The sequence below is a fragment of the Gossypium raimondii genome, chromosome 4 (genome assembly GCF_025698545.1).
Source record: "Gossypium raimondii isolate GPD5lz chromosome 4, ASM2569854v1, whole genome shotgun sequence".
Lineage (NCBI taxonomy): Eukaryota > Viridiplantae > Streptophyta > Magnoliopsida > Malvales > Malvaceae > Gossypium > Gossypium raimondii.
Window position 1 is genome coordinate 435,172 of NC_068568.1, and position 17,764 is coordinate 452,935.

General features: G+C 33.7%; 2 protein-coding genes across 5 annotated transcripts; both read right to left on the minus strand.

Annotated features, from left to right (window-relative positions):
• Positions 1–236: 236 nt before the first annotated feature.
• Positions 237–9,990, minus strand: LOC105780227 (phosphoglucomutase, cytoplasmic). Its single transcript, XM_012604428.2, has 19 exons — positions 9,818–9,990; positions 9,470–9,563; positions 8,645–8,726; positions 7,841–7,896; positions 6,861–6,974; positions 6,660–6,722; positions 6,443–6,562; positions 6,259–6,359; positions 5,959–6,018; positions 5,727–5,826; positions 5,461–5,618; positions 5,273–5,368; positions 3,133–3,196; positions 2,964–3,045; positions 2,702–2,877; positions 2,535–2,611; positions 1,565–1,697; positions 1,333–1,449; positions 237–524 (listed from the first exon to the last, which is right to left on the minus strand). The coding sequence occupies exons 2-19, from the start codon at positions 9,545–9,547 to the stop codon at positions 453–455; spliced, it is 1,749 nt and encodes a 582-aa protein (XP_012459882.1). The 5' UTR covers positions 9,548–9,563; positions 9,818–9,990; the 3' UTR covers positions 237–452.
• Positions 9,991–10,833: 843 nt separating this feature from the next.
• On the minus strand, positions 10,834–15,915 carry LOC105780640 (putative clathrin assembly protein At2g01600). 4 transcript variants are annotated; one of them, XM_012605077.2, is made up of 15 exons: positions 15,576–15,915; positions 15,421–15,490; positions 15,192–15,289; positions 13,435–13,573; positions 13,188–13,315; positions 13,014–13,106; positions 12,853–12,903; positions 12,693–12,758; positions 12,544–12,609; positions 12,348–12,428; positions 12,182–12,262; positions 11,944–12,102; positions 11,787–11,868; positions 11,581–11,702; positions 10,834–11,426 (listed from the first exon to the last, which is right to left on the minus strand). In XM_012605077.2, the coding sequence occupies exons 1-15, from the start codon at positions 15,663–15,665 to the stop codon at positions 11,070–11,072; spliced, it is 1,683 nt and encodes a 560-aa protein (XP_012460531.1). In that variant the 5' UTR covers positions 15,666–15,915; the 3' UTR covers positions 10,834–11,069. The 4 variants fall into 4 exon arrangements, with proteins under 4 accessions (XP_012460531.1, XP_012460530.1, XP_012460532.1 ...); XM_012605076.2 differs by having other exon boundaries at positions 11,944–12,105; XM_012605078.2 differs by having other exon boundaries at positions 11,944–12,105; positions 15,417–15,490; positions 15,576–15,913.
• Between the last annotated feature and the right edge of the window lie 1,849 nt (positions 15,916–17,764).

Genomic DNA, 17,764 nt, shown 5'->3' on the forward strand with positions numbered 1-17,764 from the left:
ACATGATTTTAAACACACATATACACATAATGTTAATTAGTGAATTCCGCATATAGGATTGAGATTATGTAATATTTGATTGACAAATAAGCATATCAATATGAGCACACAAAAGTTTAACCTAACAGACCATTACAAATTTAAAACCAATTCAAGCCAAAAATTTTATGAGTCCACAATTCAAACCAGAAATGATACAGACCCAATCAAGCATTAAACCTAAAATTATTCAATACTTGAAAAACAATTAATATTCAAATAAATCCTCAAATAATATTGTCAAAATTTTTTATGAGTAAGCATTATTGCCATTTGCCATTCTCAAGTACTCATGGCAAGGATGCACACTGACATAGATATATATATATATAGCGTATCTTATGAGGACTTTATTTATGTTTTCTTTTGCTCAAAATTAAATCAAACACACCTTAACATGTAGCAGAATGAATCTATGTGATAACAGTTGGTGCGGATCGGCCGGTGAACTCCTGCATCTTCGAAAGTTTTAGAGCAACTTCCACCTGATATCAATAGCAAGAGTTAGTGTCTATCTATATATATATATATATGAGAAATTATCGTATTCACTGCTAGTGAATTTTTTTTAAAGCTACAAGCAGCATTAAACAAGACGATACAAACCTTTAGCTATATTGTTAAAAAAATGAAAAAAAAACTAAATTAAAAAGAAATGAAGCATATTGCAACAACTTCATCATCAATGTATCAAATATATATATAGAGAGAGAGAGAGCGAGAGAGAGAGAGAGAATTGCATTAGACATCCCCAAACTATGACACTCATTCTAAATTGATCTTCAAACTTCAAAACACTCTAATTACATCCTTAAACTATTGATGTGATATCAAGTTAGGTCCTTCCATTCTTAAAACCGTTAATTATTCATTAAATGACGCATAAAATCTTATCGACATAATTTAAAATGAAAATTTTAAAGAAAAGTAAAATGTTCCACATAACTTTTAAAATTATAAACAAAAAGGAAGGAGAAGAAGAGTGAATGATAGTTTCTATAAAAGATTTGAAAACCTCAAAACCAATATTTTCAAAATATTCATTTTCTTTAAAATTTTCATTTTAACTTATGTCATATAAGATCTAGCTTCTCATTTAATGGTTAAATTAAATATTTTAGTAATAGAAGGACCTTTTAATATAATATCGATAATTTGAGGATGTAATTAGAATGTTTTAAAGTTTAAAGACCAATTTAGAATAAGGATCATAGTTAGGGAAGTTTGGTGCAATTAACTTACATATATATATATAAACCGTGAATATTTTTACATAGAAATTTAAGGACTCACAAGAGGGGCAAGAGCTTCTTGGGAATCTCTTCCTATTTTTGATGGATCCTTTTCATATTGCTCGATGTACAGACGGATAGTTGCACCTTCTGAACCAGTTCCAGAGAGACGGAAGACCTGCATACGAAGTTTCAATTGCAGTCACTTTAGATTAGCTCTAGAAACTCCACTAGAAAACAATGACATTTGCACAGGTAACTTTTTGTTAGTAAACATGAGGAAGTTGACTTACCAATCGTGATCCGTCCTCAAACAAAAACCGAATACCTTGATGCTTTGAAACTGAACCATCAACAGGATCCTTGTATTCAAACTCATCAGCGTTGACAACTTTTGACACATCTGATCGAGCCCCCTTCACGATGCTGCATGATAGAGAAAGCATAAGATCATCGAAAGAAACTGAAACATTTCGAGGACGATCTTTAGGAATAGTGATTGAAATCAACATAATAATTTTAAATTGCAATGCTTGAGTTCCAAGTTACAGCTTCGAAATGAAAACCTTTAGCAAGCTCAATAAGATGATAACCCATCAAGCTAGCAAGAATGGTTATAATATATACAGTGACATATTACCATTAAACGGGATAAAGGAAGAAGGTTGTCAGTATCTAGCACTTAGCAACTAATTGGAAGAAAAAATCACTTACAACCCAAGCTATAGAACTCCAACTCTTCATTTTTCTAGAAGAATTCGTGTCCAACACGTACTCGATAATGGGTATAAGGGTATGATTCTCCAAATACATGAAAATTTTGGAAAACATAGAGAATGGGGTAAAAGTACTATAGAAGCCCCTGTACTAGGAGTCGGATTGCATTTTCCTCCTAAAAAAATGGGCAAATTATAAAGGGCAAACTGGTCATTTTGTTAAAATTTCCATTTATTTTTGCTGTTAAAATGGCACACCACATGCCACTGTTTGGTTTAGTTATTCTGTTAGCTACGCTAGTTTTTAAACGTTCTAATGGATGAGTTTTCTAACAAGAATGATCAATTTGCTCTTTAATTTAATGTACAGGGACTAATTTGCCCATTTTTTAAGTAAAGAAGGCAAAATGCAATCTAACTCCTAGTACAAGGTCCTCCATGATATTTTTACCAAAGAATGGCAATCCTCCAAAAGAAACCATCGAATAGTGGCATAATTCCAGGAAGTGGTTGTGTGGTTCTAAAATTAGTAAGTATATACACTTACGTATTAACTTCATCAAGGGATGACATCATTTTAACCATATTTGCCATTAAATCCTTTGCTCCACCAGCATCCACATTCTTCATGAAACAAAATGAATTTAGTTAGATACTCCCTCAATATCTGTAGGCAAAACATAGAAACAAAGAAGAAAAAACAATGTCATATACCTCATAGTCATATCGAGTATAATAGTGTCGACCATAGGTAGCCCAATGCTGACGAACTATATCCTCAACAGTCACAAGCTTATCCCCATTGATATTATCCTTGTTTTTATACGCAAGGATTGAAAGCCAGGCTAAAACAGCCCAGATTCCATCTTTCTCACGTATATGGTCAGAGCCTGTTCATGAATAGTCGGTTCTGTAAGTTTCTCATAGTACCTAATGAAACTGAAACACTTCATGTGTAGGAACATTAAATGCCAACCAGTTCCAAAACTTTCTTCCCCGCAAATAGAACATTGTCCAGCATCCATTAAATTCCCAAAAAATTTCCAGCCAGTAGGTACCTAGAAGAGAATAGGTAAGTAGCTTGTTTGTAAAGAAAAAAAAAGGCCAGAGGGAAATATTATTGATAATAACTTTCTATGTAATACCTCGAAAAATTTCAGGTTCAAGCTCTTGGCCACGACGTCAAGGGCAGCTGATGTGGGCATACTCCTATGAGCAGCATATCCAGAATATAATTACAATGGAGACAAAGTAAACATTGGTGATTTTATATGTGTATTATATCCGAAACATCATATTGAAATTGAATAAGAGTTTAAGTGTGTTCTAGATGTTAGAAGAAGCATATTATGCAGGCTTAAACAGAAACACATCAAGGCATGCCTGAAACAAAACACGGTAAAAGTACCATATGGAGGCCCTTGTACTAGAAGCTAGATTGCATTTTGCTCTCTCTACTAAAAAAATGGGCAAATTAATCCATGTACATTAGATCAAAGAGTAAATTGGTCATTCTATTAAAAATTTCATCTATTTCTACTGTTAAAAGCCGTACAAGACCAGTTTGCTCTTTGATCTAATGTATAGGGACTTATTTGCCCATTTTTTGAGTAGAGGGGGTAAAATGCAATCTCACACCTAGTACAGGGGCCTCCATGGTACTTATACCCACAAAACACCTTTTCTAATATTCAGAATTTCACATTTCAAACTTTAGCAACAATGATTAAACTATTTCTATCATAGGACATGAGATCTCATTTTTGAGAAACAGTCTGACATAACAGCTATGAATTGTTTTGTCCTCGGAGATAAAAGGATCCACTTGAACATGTCAAAGCGAAATGCGATACACATTTTCACCTTGTAAAGGTTTCAAGCATAGAAAAGAAAATTAAACTTTAGTGGCAATGAGCATGATGTTTTTAATTGATCATTTTAGTACGACAATTGGCATTAGGGGTGAGCATTCGATCGAATCAAATCGAAAATTTTCGAGTTAATCGAATTTTCGAATCTCATTTTATCATCCTAACTTTATTTGAAATTTTCTCGAATCGAGTCGAGTGAGATGGAATTCGAATCGAATCGAATATATTTGTTCGAGTTAAATTTTAAAAAATAATTTTGGGTCCTTGTAACCATTGTCACCCATCGTAATAAAATTTGTCCACCTTAATCAAATTTTTTATTAACTTTCATCACTTCATAATTTATTTATTAATTTTTTATATATTGGTTAGCTTCTTTGCTTGCTTAGTTGTTTCAATTATCTTGATTCTTGTCACTATGTATTTTAGAATTAAAAATATATTAAATGTAAAAATATGATTTTTTAATAAAATTTATTTTAAAAATAAAATGTGAAATTGATACCAATATAAAATTTTAACGCTAATATTTTATGGCATAATTAATAATTCAATTTTAATATAAATATTCAATATGACTAAACAATTCAATAATATAAATAATAAAATGTGAAATTTAATTTAATAATATAAATAGTAGATATAAATAAAATTATTACTATTTATGTTTAGTGATTTTTTGGATAATTTTGATTTTTATTTGAGAGTAAAGGGTGAGAAGTAAAAGTTTAGGGAAAAATAAAAGTTTTGGGGAATAAAAGTTTGAGGAAAGTAAATAGGGGAGTAAAATTTTGAGAGAAAATATTAAAAAAAAATTGGAGGGGGGAGGGTTTAGGATAGATGGGAGGTGGGATGGGAAGGGAATAAAAGTTTTAGGGGAAAAGTGGGAGGGAGTAAAAATTTTGGGGGAAAATAAAAGGTTTTGAGGGTTTTTGGGAGTAAAATTTTGAGAAAAAATAAATGGGAGAGTAAAATTTTGGTAGGAAATGGATTTTGGGTAGATTGGGGGGTTGGGAGGGGAGGGGAGTAAAAGTTTTGGGGGAAAGTGGGAAGGAGTAAAAGTTTTGAGGGAAAAGTAAAAAGGTTTGGGAGTTTGGGGTAAAAATGTAAAATATTATAGTTTGATATTCGAATTATTCGAGTTATTCGAGTTATACGAATTTGAAAACTCAACTCGATTCGAACTCGAAATTCGAAAAAAATATTCGAGTTGATTCGAATAACTCGAATAACTCGATTCATTTAACTCGAAATTCGAATTTTTTTTCGATTTTTTCGAGTCGAATCAAGTTTTGCTCACCCCTAATTGGCATTTTGAAAGGACCAGCTGGATACTAAGACTGGTTGAAATCCAATAGGAAGTAGGGTTAATAAAATGCAATAAAAAGAAGTTAAATAGTGCTGCAACAGAAACCTGGCAACTCCCTTCAAACCAGAAGAAAAGTAAGGAATTGCACCAACAGCATTTGCAGCAATGATGGCTACTGAATCTGATGGAGTGACAAAGAACCTAACAAAGCAAACAAGTTATAAGAGCAAATTTTAGAAGGCTTAGTTATTATTATTAAGATGTTAACCATATTTTGTAGATGGAAACACTACCTTTTACCCAAGATCATGTTACGATCAGCATCACCATCAGCAGCAGCACCAAACTCTGGTGGTTCAACACCAGAGTTTGATTTTCCCAATCCCATGCGCTCAACCAACTCCTTGGCGTAAGTCAGATTGGGATCCGGATGTCCTCCACCAAAGTCCTCCTGGTTTGCATTAAGTCAAGCACCAAAAAGGAAATGTCTCATCTATTTGGATAAACATAGAAGCAACATATCATCAGTCCCTAAAATTCTTCAAAAACTTAAAAAGACCTTGGGTGTGCAGTTCAAAAGTGAGCTTTGTTGTGCCCCAAGCTCTTCCACAAAGATGCGATTTGCATAAGCTCCAGCAACACCATGAAGTGCATCATAGCTTCAATAAGAGGGGAAAGAGTTACATCTTTCAACCAAAAAATTAGGTATACGCTAGAAATATGTCCTATGTGTAAAGGCAAAATCTGCATACTAGAAATATGTCCTGTGTGTAAAGGCAAAATCTGCATACCAGAATGTAAACTTCGGAGATGAAAGCAGCTTGCGGATAAGCTCGAAGTCAAAGATTGACCTGACAAATAGAGGCAAAGGGGTTTAGTGTTTAGACTGCATGCATTATAGCTGCTAATATTAAGAACCCTAAGATTTCAGAATGCAACAACAGGGGAACCAATAACATGAAGTGAAATTATGTCACAGAATTTTAGTCCATGCAGATGATTTTCCCTGGAGCTCTTAGGTTTTGAACTTAAATTGAAATACTAACAATTCCAATCAAGGGAAGTATAGAAAGATGGGAATAACAACTTACCTCATCAATTTCACATAGTCACTTGCTGAATCAAAAACCTCGACATCAAACGGTCCATCAGGCCCCGAAAAGTTGGTAACACCAATTTTACTAATGTCTACCTGGATTATGCAACAAATTGACAACATTAACTTAAAAAGAATAAAGAAAATGAAAAACATTGTACTAAGGATGCAAGACAAACTTCTCGTAGCTCATCAGCAATCAAGTACTCTTTTATTGTTTTTGTGTTCTCAAAGATCTTATCAGTGAGGGCCTCTGGAGCAGGTCCCCCATTTTCCATGTTGTATTTAATTCCAAAATCCTGCAGTAAACAAACAAAAGCAAAAGTATCATGCATCTATCAAATGTCCCATATAAAATCAATTTTTAGAAAATAGACAAACTAAGTTAGGCATTACCTCATTAGGGCCACCGGGATTGTGACTAGCTGTCAAAATAAAGGCACCAGTTGCTTTGGATCCCTGGAATTAAAAGTTTACAAGCAGAACATTAGTTCTGTCAACTTAAACATATAAATCAAAATTTTACTGCAGCCCAATATTGGAAAGGAAAACAAACATAATAACAGCTATGTGTGCCACTGGAGTAATAACACTCACATCCGCACCAACCCTTTCGCGTATTACAGCTGATACAGCTGGAGTAGAAAGTAATCCGTTTTGACCAACCCATACACGCCTTACTCCATTTGCAGCTGACATCTTGATTATTATCTGTCAATTCAACAGGACATTACCACACTGAGCAATTAGGCACTGGTTAATGACTGATTACCAGATGATATGTCATATATCATTTTCAGAAAGGATAGCATCATAATGCACACAAACAGTCTAGAAATTCTCAATTGCAACCTTTAGAGCATTTTATTTAGAGTTTGAGCATCAATACATAAACCGCATTCAATAAGGAGCACGTGTAGCAACTTATATTAGGCATTTCCTAGCCCACATGGCTTCCCACTTTGAAAGGGTCGGAATAAAAGAAATTCAAAGAGTGACTAGATCCTCAGACCAAGTTTAAATAAGTTCAGCTAGACAAGCCTAAATCAGTAAAACATACCCATTACAAAAAAATTGTTAAGTTTGAAGGTTGAGGCATGAATCTCCAACAGAGACCAAAGTTGAGTAAGATAGTCCAGAAAGCTTTTGACATAAAAATCAATTTTGAAAAGCACTCTTTTAATAAAATAATAACAGGAAAGATTTTCTTTCTCATTCTCAAGATGGTATATCTCTCTGTCATTAGATACTCTAAAAACATATATGTTGAGCAAATAACTCACGATAGATATAGACGGCATCATAAAGTGCAGCATTCCAGAAAAAGAAGGAAAGATGACACAGCCACAGAAATCACAAATTAATTATTCAACAAAAATTATGAGGGGCTTCAAAGATGAAGATGTGAGTTGACCAGAGATTACTTTCACATTTTTTTATACCGGTTAACCAGGATGAACTAATATTAATACACCATACAAGGAGGAATGTAACAAAGAATTAGTAGAAATATCATGTGATAGTTTAAGAAAGTTTATTTTACATTATCTAAATTTAGATTCAATAAGTTGCAGTACCTGAACAGCATCCTTTGAGAAATAACGACCATCACCAGAAACGACAAGTGTGGCACCTACATCCATGAACAGAAATTAGAGAAAGCCATTGTAATCCATTGAATGAACATGACCAAGAAAGGCAGTCAAATAAAAACAAAATAAATACTCAATTCTTATATCAAATTTACTTGTAGATATTTCAGAATTGCTCTTTCAAGATAAAAAATAGATTTCTACCAAAACAATTAGTGAAACACTAGAGAAGTTGAGCTTTATATGCACTACAAGCATTATCCAACAAATTAGAGCTGCATGTTGTCAGAGCACCAGACGGGGTGTGATATCAGGAATTATATTTGCAAGCAAAACAGAAATGTACCATGACTGTGCATGTACACTCTTGGTATTTCTATCTGGGTTAGGATAAAAATCTTAAATCTGAGCTCTCCTCGTACATGAAAAGATAAAAAAAAGGATACAGAACTTAAAGATTGCCAAGGTCCCAAGGACTCATGTTTAATATAGGGTTCTATAGATACAAACTACAATTGTTAAAATTGAAGTAAAAATCATAAACTCAAAGAATGTACTTAAATTAACAAAGCTAGAAAAAAAATCTTAAATCTGAGCTCTCCTCGTACATGAAAAGATAAAAAAAAGGATACAGAACTTAAAGATTGCCAGGGTACCAAGGACTCATGTTTAATATAGGGTTCTACAGATACAAACTACAATTGTTAAAATTGAAGTAAAAATCATAACCTCAAAGAATGTACTTAAATTAACAAAGCTAGAAAACACCCACGCATAAAAAGTCCCTACCCTTAACTTTCTCAGGTGTAAGGGCATTGAATGTTGCTTGAACGAAATTCTGCAAATAATGAGGCTGAACAAAAACTTTCACCTGGGAAGATCAAAGCGCCAAATTGTTCAATTAAACAAACAAGTAAAGCAATAAAAGAGCATTATTTGTAAGAAAAATATAGGAACTAGTAAGTCATTAGTTGTTACGATCAATTTTAAGAGTATTAAAACAGTAAATTATACTGGTCAGCTTCCATTAATAAACATTTGTAGAATCATGAAATAGAAATATAATACTACACGATAAAATAAACCACTGAAAGCTTTATTTAACATATAGTTATTAAAATCAAAAGCAGAAACAGTAAATTATACTGGTCGGCTTCCATTAATAAACATTTGTAGAATCATGAAAATATAGAAATATCAAACTACGATAAAATAAACCATCGAAAGCTTCATTTAACATATAGTTATAAAATCAAAAGCAGAAACTATGATCTGAATGAGATGGAACTTTGACGCATTATTAGACTTCTAAATATATAAAAGAGAATACTGGACTTGAAATTATAGTCGACCAAACATAAATAAATTATGATTTAAGTTAAAACTTTAAAATGACAAACAAAACACGGGCGAAAATTATAAGATTCTGGTCATTTTTCTGTGTTTTTACATTAAAGAATTACAGCTTATCTATAAAAAAAAGAAGTTAATTTTATTTTATGAGATCTGATTCAATTATGAACACTTGCATGCATCGTCAAACGCATCAAATCGAAAAAAAACGAGAGATCAACGCATCGAATAACGAATCAAAAGATTAAGAAGAAAAAAAACCTTCTTACGAAGACCAGAAGTGCCTGGCTTCTGGCCTTCAAACGGCGTCGTTGGCACTTTCATCACCTCGAACACCATTTTTATTACTTAAATTCTGCCAAAAAGAAAAAACACTCAGCTCCTCAGATCTATCAAATGCAATCAATCCAAACACGAATCTCATTAATCTAAACCAAAAGTAAGTGAAAAACAGAAAACAAAAAAAAAAAGTGAAAAATCGCGAAAGATATGGAGCATACTCTCCTCAGATCAATCAAAATCAATCAATGTAAACACAAATCTCATTCATTTTAACAAATAAAAAAGCAAAAAACAAAAACAAAAATTCAAGAAAGAGATGGAGCTCACTCGTTGGAGAAATCAAAGTAATATGCGATTCTTCGAAGCTGGCTAATGAGAAAGCGACAGTGTTTATTTATTTATTTATTTTTGTGGATTATGGCAATGGAGAGAACTGGAAGGTTGCAATTGGATCGAGTGGAATTTAAAAACCTCTCTTATCATTTGCTTTGTTTGTTTCGGATGAACGAGTCCTTCGCTGGTTTTTGACAAACCCGGTTTTCAAGGGTAAATTCCACTTGTAGTCACTCAACTATTAGTAATTTTTTTTATCACCCAAATATGAAAAGTTATAAAACGGTCACCTAACTATTCAATTTTGTATTTTTTGGTAACCCAACTATCTTAGATTTTTGGGTATTTTTATTTTTACATTAGCCAACCGGTAATAAAAAAAGGCAAAATTGAATAGTTGGGTGACCATTTTGTAACTTTTCATAATTGAGTGACCAAAAAAGAAAATTATTAATAATTTGGTGACTATTAGTGTAGTTTACCCTATTTTCAAATTGTAGATGAACCATTAGGCTGAACCGTTGGGCATGAATTTTTTAGAAATGGGATAAAGTAGTATTTAGTCCCTGAATTTGGCTACATTTTCTACCTTGATCCTTGAACTTTTTTGTTTTTTCAACTTGGTCCCTAAATTATTCCTTTCGGGTGTGGTGACGTGGCACTCATCTAAAAGTTTTATGTAGGATCTAAAATGTATAATGAAATTATAATGCGAACCAAAAATAAACGTCAATGAACAAGTTGAGAAAAATTAAGAAGTTTAAGGACTAAATGTTGCATTATCCCTTTAAAAAAAGAAATGTTAATGAAAATATTAGTAATGCAAAATATTTTTGTGAAGTTTTATATTGCAAATTCAAATAATATTAAATTTTCAATATTTTAATTATTACAAAATTTTTATTTTAAATAATATTCAAATTTTAATTAAACCGGATTCAGATAATAATTATCAAATTTAATATAAATAATAAAAAATTCATATTTTAAAACAGATTTAAGAATGTGAATTTTATGAAGCCGGACCTTTTCAATATAAATTAATTGCAATATTAGACCTTTTAACAATTAACTCATTGATTTTTTACAACCCAAACACCTGTAAAAACTGATGCTGAAGTGAAGAAATTAAACCTGTGGTGGTGAAAGTAAAAACAACCTACACACTTGTTCAACTCCGAAACATATCGGAAACCGGTCAGACCGTATTGACCGAAATACACGAATTGACTCTTGAAATTTAACACTACAATAAGCCTGTGCTTCCGAAGGGATTGTTATTGGCATGAGGCTGAGCGATAACGGCTGTTTGGTTCACTGGAAACGTCCCGAACCCTGCATCACCAAACGGATTCGATGCGCTCGGGATCGTCAAATGTTGTTGCTGATAAGGTTGGTAAGCATCGAAAGGATTGTTTTGCGGTTGAGCCATTCCTGACATTTGCACTGCTATAGGGGGAGCAATGCTATTCGACATGGCGAATGGATCGTGTACCTCGAAGGGATTTGGAGCTGTGGTGCTACCATATACAGGCTGCTGAGAAGCTCGATTGGCTGCTTCATCGTATAAACTGTTGAAAGTGAGTGAGTCCAATCCACCAGCCTGAAATGTTTTCGAAAACATAGCCAGTTAGATGATTAAAGTCCTCAATGTATCTCATCTTTTCACGCGGATCATTTAGATCTTCCTTTCAGTTTCCGTATTCGGTATTTATGAAATCGAATGAGACGTTTAAGTACAAAAAAAGGGCATATACCAATTGCCTCTCGGCAGCTGCAGAAATATCGGTGCTCGGTGTGGTAACAAGGGCGAGTTCCCATCCGGTAGGATCAAAATCTTTTGGTTGACCAGCACCGGAACTATACGTTGGAGCAGTACCTGCAGATTAACAAATTGCAATCTTCTATCGGAATAATAGCCATCGAAAAAGGCGAAATAGGAAGAATAAGAAATATAGTTTACCGGAATCAATCGGAACTATGGCTAGAGCCAAAGTATTAATTTGCTTGATCGCGAAGGCATCAGGGGCCGAATAACTCAATCCCTGCACCCCACCAAAATGCAATCAACAAAAAAAACGAAAAAGTGTACGGTACGAAACATCAAAGGGAAACATTACCAGTAAGTCCCCGGTGGCGATGTTGGTCTGAGTTGGAGGAGGGGCAGTCTCGACAGTGGAAACTACAACACCATCTACAGGCACGGTTGGCTCGGGTTCATCATTGGATGGTCTAGTATATTCGGAAGGACCTTCGTCAGGTCTGTATGTCAATAGAAGCTGCTGACAATGACGACATATATTATTCCATGTGTGTATGTATGAATGTATATATGTATGTAAGTAAAATGGTGCTAACCAACGATTCCATTGGAACAGTAACCACACGCGGTGCCTCTCTAATGTATTCTTCCATGGTAGCGAGAAAAGATTGTGGTGGCTGCAATAACGGTAGCGATCAATTAACATCAAAATGATTGAAAGAGATGACTCAGAACAACAAATCACCTCCATAGAACCGTTACCTCTCTGAGAACAGGAAACTGGAAATTCCTAGCAAGTTCTAATCCTTTGCAAACTTCATAGAAATCGGAGAGGCTGTTTGCCTGCCATCATTACATTAAACCAAGACATCACCAAACCAGCAACAATTATTAACCGAATGAGAAGGTAATCGACTACTAACATAAGAAACTATATATCATATACATATATCTTAACCTGCTGACTGGCTCGCCTGTATATATCAAGAGCTTTGACAGCTTCATGTCTCGGCATTTCAAAAAACTGCAATAAAAGCACAACTCGAGCAGCCATTTTGAAAAAAAGAAAACACATCTGCCTCAAAATAGGACAGCTTCATGTATTACCTTGTCCACAAGATTGATGATTCCACCATTGATAGCACAATATATTTTGAAACTCTCCTTTAATACCTGAAAGTCGCGATATTACGAGGTCAAAATACTTTTGAATACAAAAAGAATACAACTCAAATACGTAATAAAGAAAAAGAGAGAGAAAATATACCAGAGCCAAAGCATATTGTATGACATAATTCGCTACAGCAGCACCTTCTGGCTGCAAGAAAAGCAGGGTAGTCTATTAACTTTCCCGATCAGGTGAAACAAAGTTGAACGCATTGACAAAACAAAACTTAAACTCTACAAGATCAACATATAATAAACTACCAAGCAACCAATGAGACGATAAAGCAATTGCTGCAGAGCAGGTAGTTGCTCCAACAATTCTTCGTTGTCCAACTCTGTGGTTCTGCTGTAATCCTGCCGATTAAAACTAACAAAATTTAGCAGCAGGCCATGAATCCTCAAAAGGGAAACACCGGCCGATACCTATGTAATTACCTTATCCTGCCCCAGGACAGGTCTCGGGAGACGCTCGGCTTCTATGTCATACTTCAGAATACTATAGCACTCGAGTCTTTCTTCCAAAAACAATGCGTAGGTACGTACCCACGCAGAGCAATCCCATGCTGAAAGGCATAATCAAACTGAAGTTGTTAGCGCAGCGATGACCAAAAGACACATAGAAAAGCATGTGCATATATCACGAGCTGAGACACAACTACAAAGCGAGAGATTAAAAGCTCACCAATAGGGCTCGAATCGTCCTTGAAATTAGAAATTTGGAGAATGCCTGCTCTTTGTGAGAAATTTAAAAGTTCTTCTCTGAAAGTAGGATCACCTTCCCTCAATGCTCTATGGATAACTATGAGTGTTTTCAATGCTACCTATTGAATAATGTAGAAGGAAAAAAGATTACAATATAAGTTTGTTTACCAATATCAAAGCTTGTAATCCAAAGGTAGTTAACTTAGAACTCTAGCACCACAAATCCGATGTGGTAAAAGTACCATGGAGGCTATTGTACTAGGAGTTAGATTGCATTTTGCACCCTCTAGTAAAAAAAATGGACAAGTTAGTCCCTATACATAAGATCAAAGAGCAAATTGGTCATTTTGTTATAAATTTCATCCATTTCTACTGTTAAAAATTGGTCTTATATGTTAGCATGAGGTACACATGATATGTCAAGTGTAACTATTTGGTTATTGCGTCAGCCACGCTAGTTTTTAACAATAGAAATAGATGAAACTTTTAACAAAAGGGATTAGTTTGTTCTTTGATCTAATGTACAAGGAACAATTTATCTATTTTTTGAGTAAATGAAGTAAAATGCAAATTGACTCCTAGTACATAAGCCTTTACGATACTTTACATATCCAAGGCAAATTGGACCATGGGGCATTGGATATAACCATCCAAATAACTCAAAGTACATGAAAAATAAATTGAACAGATACTCGTACCTGCATCATATCAATCAAGTCGGGAATATAGGTATAAATTATACATATGATTCATGGTAGTACCTCCTATCATGCTCATATTAACATAATTAATGCTAAAATATCTAGCAAATATAGAATGGAAAAATATTAATTTCAACTGCACATCAATCAATAACCAGTTGGAAACTCCCATATTCGAAATCAAATTTGGAAGCCAATTTTATCAGAAGAAATATGCAAAGTCTCGTCCACCAACAGTCAATAAATCCACTCAAAATTTTGATATTATCTCTGGTGCCGGTTTTATCTTCTAACTTAGATGAGGCCTCTAATGCATGAAGAGTCAGTGAGCCGGGAAGTGACTAATAAGAGAACCATGCACAATGTGCATGGTTCGACTAGAAACCCATGTAGCTATAGGGCATTTTTTTGGTGAGAATGCTATAGGGCATAGATTTGACTTATCAGGCACCCGATGAATGTTTTTCAAGAACTTGGAATCCGAAGACAACCTCTACAGGAAACAATATTAAAAATTCGTTAAAGGGTCCATCAGCTCTTGATAAATGACACTTCACAAATTTCTCCCAATTAAAGCAATAACTACCCAATTACAGATTGGTTGAAACTGGGAGAAGTATGCGAAGTATCATCCTTCAAGAGCCGACGAATCCCTCAATGGTTTGATATTGTTATCAGTGAAGGTTTTATCTCTTGACTCTAATAAGAGGCCGATTGCATGAAAAAGCGACGTATTCACAGGGTAAGAGTGCTTAGCTGAGGTGTTTGATAAAGCGAACCATGCCTTCAAATCTATGCACTAGGGCATTGGTTTGAGTCCAACACACATGGTTCAACTTATCAAGCACCGAAAAGACTCTCCCACCATGTGAACGTGCCATTTTTTCAAACATTCAGACTCTAGTCAAAGTCGAAATACAAAACTTTCCTCGGAAACAATACCCACCTATTAAGGATCTGTCCACTCAACACTTTGCAAACTACTCCAGTTAGTACGATTTCGATCATTATAAAAAGCAGTAAAAAAAAACAATACCGTCCAGTTACGAGTCTTGGCCAATCGGCGGGAAAGTGCATGAATACAATAAGCAACATCTGCTCGAGGCCGAAACATTGATGTAGCAACAAAAATTTCTACAAAAAAAATGAATTCAAATCCTCATATGATAATCCCAGAAATCAAAAACCTCAAATGAAACTAAATTAAATCTGCAAATTCAAACTTAAAAATTAAAAAAAAAACCCAAATGAACTCACTCACTCACTTCTAAGATGTCTTTCCTTTGGAGGACACTCAACATGGTTAGTAGCTTTAACAATGGCTACATCCAAATCCTAATTATAAACAAAAAAATCCAATCAAAATTCAGATACTAAATATAGAAAAAAAACAAAATAATCAAATATAAACATGATTTACCGCGAAATCACTGTTGACATGAGCGAGACCGACTTTTGTAGTATCTTTAAGAGCACCATATGCTTTTCTCCATGTTTGAAGAGTCCCCATCTGTATACAAAATTAAAAACCCAGATTTCTTTCTTCTTTTTTACTTTGATTTTCAATATTTTCTTTCGGGGGTTTTTTTTATATTAAGTATGTGCTGATTGAGACTTCCATTTTCTTTTTTGTTTTTTCTATGTCTATTAGAGAGCGACAGAGAGGATAGAACCGATGAAAGGGTGAAAGAAACAAAGAAAGAAAAAAAAGTGATTGGAGGCTGTTGATCAACGCTGTTCGTCCTTCATTGACGCTTTCTTTTGTAAAAAAAAAAAAAAAAACTGTTAAGACTATAGATTCTCTTTGTTTTCTTTTTTCTTTTATTTATTGATTTTCAACTTTTTATTGTTTAACTAACTTTTTTTGGGTAAACTACACTCGAAGCCATTAAACTATTAGTAAGTTTACATTTTAATCATTTAACTCCAAAAAGTTACAAAATGGTTATTGAACTATTCGAAAGTTTTCATTTAAGTCATTGAATTGTTCCATAGTTTTTTTTATGTCATTGAGTTGTTTATTTTTTTTTCTTTTTAAAGTTCGAGCAAGTTTTAAGTTACGATTCAATAATTAGTACGGTGGATAAATACCTATCGATAAGTAGAAGAATATATTTTAGATCCAAATCCATTTGACAGCTAGTGTTAATGATCAGAGAATAGAGTTACTTGTATTTTGCTTTGTCAAAGAGAGAGATGATGCTAATTTTTTAAAGACTTTGTTGCTTCGATGATGTTGCTACTTTTAATTTTTATGAATAAATATGAATTTAGCTTATATCCCATGATTTATATCCCTTAACTTTATTTTTGGGTTTTTAATGCATTTTTGGATGATTTTGTGACGAACAAATTTGGTTGTTGATATCGAGAGTGGTTGTTTGAGCTAGTTCTACCACTTAAGGAAGACATGTTCTAATTTCTTTGGTATGTGACTTATTTGGATTGTGTGCTAAACATTTGCTGTAGAATATTATCCCATTTCATGTTAGAACAAGCTGTTTGTATCGGTCAAGATTTTGGTTATTGGGAAGTTTGTTTATAATAGTTTTTATGTGATAATACTTACGATAATTAATAGAATAAATTAGATTTTAAATGAATGTTACAAGCCTATCTATAAATAGGTAGCTTGTGTCACACAGTGTGTTTAGTTTTTGAATGTCTTTGATTTTTGTCTTTGGTTTTTGGGTGATTTGTAATAATTTGGGTCGGTGTTGGGGCTGCAATTACTTCTTTGGGTAAGGATAGATTGAACTTAAGCCAATAGGTGATCAAAACGAGTTTTGAATAAAATCATTCACCGAGTGATGCTTCGCAAAATAGAATTGATGAATCCAAAATGCATTAACAAATATCGTGTGTTAATTTTCTCATTACTTTGCTCATTTACTTTTGCATTTAACTTGTTTTGTTCGATTATCTTCTAATAGAAGTTAGAACAAAACTGTTTTTTTCAGCGGCAAACCAAGTTATTTGTTCCAATAGTATTTCGATCATCAAAATTGGAACAGAGTGTAAACCAAAGCTTTTTCAATTTTCATTTAAGTCATGACTAGCCTCTTAAAATCATTGTTGTATGGCATTTTCTGTTCGTACTACTTGTACCAGTTGAAAGCTATCATTATCTTCCTCGTCTACAATTCAATTTTTTATGAAACATCTTTGAATATTACAAATCTACAAATCAAAATTCAAACATCGTTCTTCTCCTATCTCTGTCATTGGTTGCCAAATCGATTTAGATCTAAGGTATGTTATTCTACTCATCGATGAGTACTAATCCATCGCACCAATCATCGAATCGTCACTTGAAACTCACTAGCCAGACTTAAAAAAGAAAAAAACTTAACAAGTTAAACAAAAACTTTTAAATAATTCATTAACCATTTTGTGACTTTTAAAGTTGAGTAACCAAAATGTAAATTTACTAATAGTATAATGACTTTGGGTGTAATTTATCCAATAAAGTATTATCATAAAATTATTTAACATAATTAATAATTTTAAATTTATATAAAAATATTAAATAATTAAAAAACGAACGACAGGGGATCATTAAGCAGACGTGAGGTGGGTGGTTATTTGGCGGCCGCACTTTCTATGCTG